This window comes from Oncorhynchus mykiss, chromosome 16 (assembly GCF_013265735.2).
Source record: "Oncorhynchus mykiss isolate Arlee chromosome 16, USDA_OmykA_1.1, whole genome shotgun sequence".
Classification (NCBI taxonomy): Eukaryota; Metazoa; Chordata; class Actinopteri; order Salmoniformes; family Salmonidae; genus Oncorhynchus; species Oncorhynchus mykiss.
Genome location: NC_048580.1, coordinates 75,300,996 through 75,308,283, shown reverse-complemented (window position 1 = coordinate 75,308,283; position 7,288 = coordinate 75,300,996). Strand labels below are relative to the sequence as shown.

Here is a 7,288-nt window from a genome sequence, read left to right as displayed (position 1 = left end):
GGATCTTCATTTGATCACTCTTTTGTGCAAACTTGTTGTATATTCAAGGTTTAAAAAACGCTTCTAAGGTTTGTTTGTTTGTACACTTTAAAATTTCAGACTTGATTTGGCGTAACAATTTTCATTATCAACCCCTACTTAAAAAAAAAAAGGTTCATTTATTATAATCCACATATTAATTCACATTTCCTGTTGCTGCAGGATTCCAGCTGTAGCAAACTGTCTCATATTATGATCCTCCATCTGTAGCTTAACATCCCCAGGAGCAGACTCGGGAGCGAGCAGTTGTAGCAGGCAGCCATATCATTTCCTCTTTTCTTCAGCCAAAGGGCCAGGGATTCAGGGACAGTCTCTGTCCGTCCCTCCGTCCAGGGGTCAGTTAGCCCTCAGTCCATCATTATATTCCAACACTGTCCAGCCCTTCAGGAATCATCTCATTGCATTAGGAAGAAAGTAACAGATAGGATAGGATTACAATCACCATCACCATCCAAACAACAGCCATTTCACATGGAGGAACAGACACAGAAACACAGCTGTAGGGTATAATCAGCTTTCTACTTCCTTCTGTGGAGAGTTACACACGTTCAGAACCATAGAACACTCAGAACCATAGAACCCTAGACCACTCAGAACCCTAGAACACTCAGAACCATAGAACACTCAGAACCATAGACCACTCAGAACCCTAGAACACTCAGACAGCATAGTAACCACTCAATGTTCTAAACATGACATCATCAACATGGATTTTGGCAGAGGAAAATGGTACGGAGGAGGATGTCTGTTCTGTGCTCAGAATGAGAGGATGTAAAATCACTATGACACACTAATGTAATGTATTTCCTCTGAAGGGGGGGAGGGGAGCAAACACTTGACTTCGACTGGCATTGTTTCGTTATTGCAAACACTGGTTCACTAATGAGACAATGAGCAGTACACTGACGGAAAGAAACGGACCTGCAGATTATCATGCAACTGACTGATCACTGACATTAAATACAGAGAGGTGTGTGTCTGTGTGTGTCTGTGTCTGTGTGTGTGTGTGTGTGTGTGTGTCTGTGTGTGTCTCTGTGTGTCTGTGTGTGTGTGTGTGTGTGTGTGTGTGTGTGTGTGTGTGTGTGTCTCTGTGTGTATGTGTGTGTGTCTCTGTGTGTCTGTGTGTGTGTGTGTGTGTGTGTGTGTGTCTGTGTGTGTGTCTCTGTGTGTGTGTGTGTGTGTGTGTGTGTGTGTGTGTGTGTGTGTGTGTGTGTGTGTGTGTGTGTGTGTGTGTGTGTGTGTGTGTGTGTGTGTGTGTGTGTGTGTGCGCGTGTGTGTGTGTGTGTGTGTGCGTCTATGTGTGTGTGTGTGCGTGTGTGTGTGTGTGTCTGTGTCTGTGTCTGTGTGTGTGTGTGTCTGTGTGTGTGTCTGTAAATCTGTGTGTGTGTGTGTGTGTGTGTGTGTGTGTGTGTTTGTACGTTTTAGACTGTGCGTAGACTATTGTTATGCTCATGATCTGTACAGTTTGTAGTTTGTAGTTTTTATGTGTATACAGCAGATGATCTAATACTGATTTTACGCCTTCTAACCAATCACGTATTTTCTCCCGAGGTTGCAGTCTCCTCCCCTTCCTCCTCTAGGGTCTCTATTATTGAACCATGAGCCTGTAGCTCCTCCCCTCTCCCTGCACGTGATAGGACCTCTGTCCAGCGGCGCTGTAGCTCCTCCCCGTCGGCGCTGAAGTAGAGCGTAAGGTGTGATTGGCTGATTTTGAAGGCAAAGCGGCGTTCCAGGCGGTCACATGACTCAGGAAGGGAGACCTCGAAGCCAATCAGAGGGACAGAGCGCTGGGCTTTCACATCCTGAAGGAGGTTAAACACAGAAAGTAAACGGTCAGAATTAGAATCACTTTCTCTTTCCAGAGGAAACTTAATTCAGGACGTTCAGTGGAAGATAAATATATACGTACAAGCACATCTCATCTCACCTGAGGAGTATATGTAGAGCTCCAGGGGTTCATTATCTGAGTCTATCAGTGGTCTATCAGTGGTCTATCAGGGGTCTATCAGGGGTCTATCAGGGGTCTATCAGGGGTCTATCAGGGCTCTATCAGGGGTCTATCAGTGGTCTATCAGGGGTCTATCAGGGGTCTATCAGGGGTCTATCAACGGTCTATCAGTGGTCTATCAGCGGTCTATCAGTGGTCTATCAGGGGTCTATCAGGGGTCTATCGGCGGTCTATCAGTGGTCTATCAGGGGTCTATCAGGGGTCTATCAGTGGTCTATCAGGGGTCTATCAGGGGTCTATCAGGGGTCTATCGACGGTCTATCAGCGGTCTATCAGGGGTCTATCAGGGGTCTATCGGCGGTCTATCAGTGGTCTATCAGGGGTCTATCGACGGTCTATCAATGGTCTATCAGCGGTCTATCAACGGTCTATCAGCGGTCTTTCAGCGGTCTATCAACAGTCTATCAGTGGTCTATCAGCGGTCTACCAACGGTCTATCAACGGTCTATCAGCGGTCTATCAGGGGTCTATCAACGGTCTATCAGTGGTCTATCAGCGGTCTATCAACGGTCTATCAGCGGTCTATCAGCGGTCTATCAACAGTCTATCAGTGGTCTATCAGCGGTCTATCAGTGGTCTATCAGCGGTCTACCAACGGTCTATCAACGGTCTATCAGCGGTCTATCAGGGGTCTATCAACGGTCTATCAGTGGTCTATCAGCGGTCTATCAACGGTCTATCAGCGGTCTATCAGCGGTCTATCAGTGGTCTATCAGGGGTCTATCGACGGTCTATCAATGGTCTATCAGCGGTCTATCAACGGTCTATCAGCGGTCTTTCAGCGGTCTATCAACAGTCTATCAGTGGTCTATCAGCGGTCTACCAACGGTCTATCAACGGTCTATCAGCGGTCTATCAGGGGTCTATCAACGGTCTATCAGTGGTCTATCAGCGGTCTATCAACGGTCTATCAGCGGTCTATCAGCGGTCTATCAACAGTCTATCAGTGGTCTATCAGCGGTCTATCAGTGGTCTATCAGCGGTCTACCAACGGTCTATCAACGGTCTATCAGCGGTCTATCAGGGGTCTATCAACGGTCTATCAGTGGTCTATCAACGGTCTATCAACGGTCTATCAGCGGTCTATCAGCGGTCTAACAATAGTCTATCAGCGGTCTGACAACAATCTAACAAGTCTGACAACAGTCTAACAAGTCTAACACCAGTCTAACCAGTCTAACAAGTCTAACAAGTCAAACCAGTCTAACCAGTCTAACTCCAGTCTAACCAGTCTAACAAGTCCAACACCAGTCTAACAAGTCTAACACCAGTCTAACAAGTCTAACACCAGTCTAACAACAGTCTGCCAACAGTCCGACAACAGTCTGACAAGTCTGACAACAGTCTGACACCAGTCTAACAACAGTCTAACACCAGTCTAACAAGTCTGACAACAGTCCAACAAGTCTGACAACAGTCCAACAAGTCTGACAACAGTCTAACACCAGTCTAACAAGTCTGACAACAGTCTAACACCAGTCTAACAAGTCTGACACCAGTCTAACAACAGTCTGACAACAGTCTAACAAGTCTAACACCAGTCTGACAACAGTCTAATAACAGTCTAACAACAGTCTAACCAGTCTAAACAGTCTAACACCAGTCTAACACTAGTCTAACACCTGTAATAACAGGTTAATAGGGGTGTTATAGCAGGTTAATTGGGGTGTAATAACAGGTTAATAGGGGCTAATAACAGGTTAATGGGGTGTAATAACAGGTTAATATGGGTGTAATAACAGGTTAATAGGGGCTAATAACAGGTTAATAGGGGTGTTGTAACAGGTTAATAGGGGTGTTATAACAGGTTAATAGGGGCCAATAACAGGTTAATAGGGGTGTAATAACAGGTTAATAGGGGCTAATAACAGGTTAATAGGGGTGTAATAACAGGTTAATGGGGTGTAATAACAGGTTAATAGGAGTGTTATAACAGGTTAATAGGGGCTAATAACAGGTTAATAGGGGTGTAATAACAGGTTAATAGGGGTGTAATAACAGGTTAATAGGGGTGTAATAACAGGTTAATAGGGGTGTAATAACAGGTTAATAGGGGTGTTATAACAGGTTAATAGGGGTGTTATAACAGGTTAATAGGGGTGTTAACAGGTTAATAGGGGTGTAATAACAGGTTAATAGGGGCTAATAACAGGTTGATAGGGGTGTAATAACAGGTTAATAGGGGTGTTATAACAGGTTAATAGGGGTGTTAACAGGTTAATAGGGGTGTACTAACAGGTTAATAGGGGTGTAATAACAGGTTAATAGGGGTGTTATAACAGGTTAATAGGGGTGTAAGAACAGGTTAATAGGGGTGTTATAACAGGTTAATAGGGGTGTTATAACAGGTTAATAGTAATAATAGGGGTGTTATAACAGGTTAATAGGGGTGTAATAACAGGTTAATAGGGGTGTTATAACAGGTTAATAGGGGTGTTATAACAGGTTAATAGGGGTGTTATAACAGGTTAATAGGGGTGTAATAACAGGTTAATAGGGGTGTTATAACATGTTAATAGGGGTGTAATAACAGGTTAATAGAGGTGTTATAACATGTTAATAGGGGTGTAATAACAGGTTAATAGGGGTGTTATAACATGTTAATAGGGGTGTAATAACAGGTTAATAGGGGTGTTATAACAGGTTAATAGGGGTGTAATAACAGGTTAATAGGGGTGTTATAACAGGTTAATAGGGGTGTAATAACAGGTTAATAGGGGTGTAATAACAGGTTAATAGGGGTGTAATAACAGGTTAATAGGGGTGTTATAACAGGTTAATAGGGGTGTAATAACAGGTTAATAGGGGTGTTATAACAGGTTAATAGGGGTGTAATAACAGGTTAATAGGGGTGTTATAACAGGTTAATAGGGGTGTAATAACAGGTTAATAGGGGTGTTATAACAGGTTAATAGGGGTGTAATAACAGGTTAATAGAGGTGTTATAACAGGTTAATAGGGGTGTTATAACAGGTTAATAGGGGTGTTATAACAGGTTAATAGGGGTGTAATAACAGGTTAATAGGGGTGTTATAACAGGTTAATAGGGGTGTAATAACAGGTTAATAGAGGTGTTATAACAGGTTAATAGGGGTGTAATAACAGGTTAATAGGGGTGTTATAACAGGTTAATAGAGGTGTTATAACAGGTTAATAGGGGTGTTATAACAGGTTAATAGGGGTGTTATAACAGGTTAATAGGGGTGTTATAACAGGTTAATAGGGTTTTATAACAGGTTAATAGAGGTGTTATAACAGGTTAATAGAGGTGTTATAACAGGTTAATAGGGGTGTTATAACAGGTTAATAGGGGTGTTATAACAGGTTAATAGAGGTGTTATAACAGGTTAATAGGGGTGTTATAACATGTTAATAGGGGTGTTATAACAGGTTAATAGGGGTGTAATAACAGGTTAATAGGGGTGTAATAACATGTTAATAGGGGTGTTATAACAGGTTAATAGAGGTGTTATAACAGGTTAATAGGGGTGTTATAACAGGTTAATAGAGGTGTTATAACAGGTTAATAGGGGTGTTATAACATGTTAATAGGGGTGTTATAACAGGTTAATAGAGGTGTTATAAAAGGTTAATAGAGGTGTAATAACAGGTTAATAGAGGTGTTATAACAGGTTAATAGAGGTGTTATAACAGGTTAATAGAGGTGTTATAACAGGTTAATAGGGGTGTTATAACAGGTTAATAGGGGTGTTATAACAGGTTAATAGAGGTGTTATAACAGGTCATCTCACCTGAGGAGCTCCGTATATGTACAGCACCAGTGGTTCATTCTCTGGGATGACAAACCAGGCTTTCTGCCAGCCTCTGCCTGTTCCCTTCTCCATGTGGTGGAGGAAGCTACACATCACACTGTTCTCTGCTGCCACCGACGCCTGTTTCTGTAGACCCCCCCCACACACACACACACACACACACACACCAGTATATAACATCACTCCTGTCTTTAACTTCTCAACTACAGTTAAAAAATGTAGAAAAGTATTTGACATAAATGCATGTCCTTGGTATAACTTTTGGTAATGTGTTTGACCAAGGCCTCACACCTTCAGCAGAACCTTCTGAAGTGTCTGTTTTTATAGAGGTTCTGTTATCTTACCTATATATACTATCTCTGGCCTCTCCTTTAACCGTTCTACAGCAGTCAGGATCTGCTACATACCTCTAATATTGACCGTCTTCTGTATGCGCTGCTTGTCAGACTGGCGGGGGAGGGGGGAACCCCCACTAGGGTGGTGTAGCAGTCGATGCACACCCTGTTAGCCCTGTTGTTGTCGTAGAGCAGACGGGCCCTGAACTCTGAACACTTTCCACACACCACCTGGAATACACAGAGAATATTTAGGGGAGGAGTTCTCTGGCTGGAGGGGGAGGAGTTCTCTGGCTGGGGGTGGAGGGGAGGAGCTCTCTGGCTGGAGGGGAGGAGTTCTCTGGCTGGAGGGGAGGAGTTCTCTGGCTGGAGGGGAGGAGTTCTCTGGCTGGAGGGGAGGAGTTATCTGGCTGGGGGAGGAGGGGAGGAGCTCTCTGGCTGGAGGGGAGGAGTTCGCTGGCTGGAGGGGAGGAGTTATCTGGCTGGAGGGGAGGAGTTCTCTGGCTGGAGGGGAGGAGTTCTCTGGCTGGGGTGGAGGGGAGGAGCTCTCTGGCTGGAGGGGAGGATTTCTCTGGCTGGAGGGGAGGAGTTCTCCGGCTGGAGGGGAGGAGTTCTCTGGCTGGAGGGGAGGAGTTCTCTGGCTGGAGGGAAGGAGTTCTCTGGCTGGAGGGGAGGAGATCTCTGGCTGGAGGGGACTAGTTCTCTGGCTGGGGTGGAGGGGAGGAGCTCTCTGGCTGCAGGGGAGGATTTCTCTGGCTGGAGGGGAGGAGTTCTCTGGCTGGAGGGGAGGAGTTCTCTGGGTGTAGGGGAGGAGGGCTCTGGCTGAGGGTGGAGGGGAGGAGGTCTCTGGCAAGAGGGGAGGAGGTTTCTGGCTGAGGGTGGAGGGGAGGAGTTCGCTGGCTGGAGGGGAGGACGGCTCTGTTAGCCCTGTTGTTGTCGTAGAGCAGACGGGCCCTGAACTCTGAACACTTTCCACACACCACCTGGAATACACAGAGAATATTTAGGGGAGGAGTTCTCTGGCTGGAGGGGGAGGAGTTCTCTGGCTGGGGGTGGAGGGGAGGAGCTCTCTGGCTGGAGGGGAGGAGTTCTCTGGCTGGAGGGGAGGAGTTCTCTGGCTGGAGGGGAGGAGT

The 7,288-nt window shown here is 45.3% G+C and overlaps 1 protein-coding gene across 2 annotated transcripts in view; it reads right to left on the bottom strand.

Annotated features, from left to right (window-relative positions):
* Window positions 1-1,371: 1,371 nt before the first annotated feature.
* LOC110491181 (FYVE, RhoGEF and PH domain containing 1) overlaps window positions 1,372-7,288 on the bottom strand; it is a 222,689-nt gene continuing 216,772 nt past the window's right edge. For both annotated transcript variants that reach the window (XM_036947810.1, XM_036947811.1), the window contains exons 13-15: window positions 6,228-6,386; window positions 5,800-5,946; window positions 1,372-1,841 (exon numbers count right to left, since the gene is read on the bottom strand). In XM_036947810.1, the coding sequence (XP_036803705.1) occupies window positions 1,572-1,841; window positions 5,800-5,946; window positions 6,228-6,386 (576 nt within the window). In that variant the 3' untranslated portion in view covers window positions 1,372-1,571. The remainder of the gene's footprint in view (window positions 1,842-5,799; window positions 5,947-6,227; window positions 6,387-7,288) is intronic.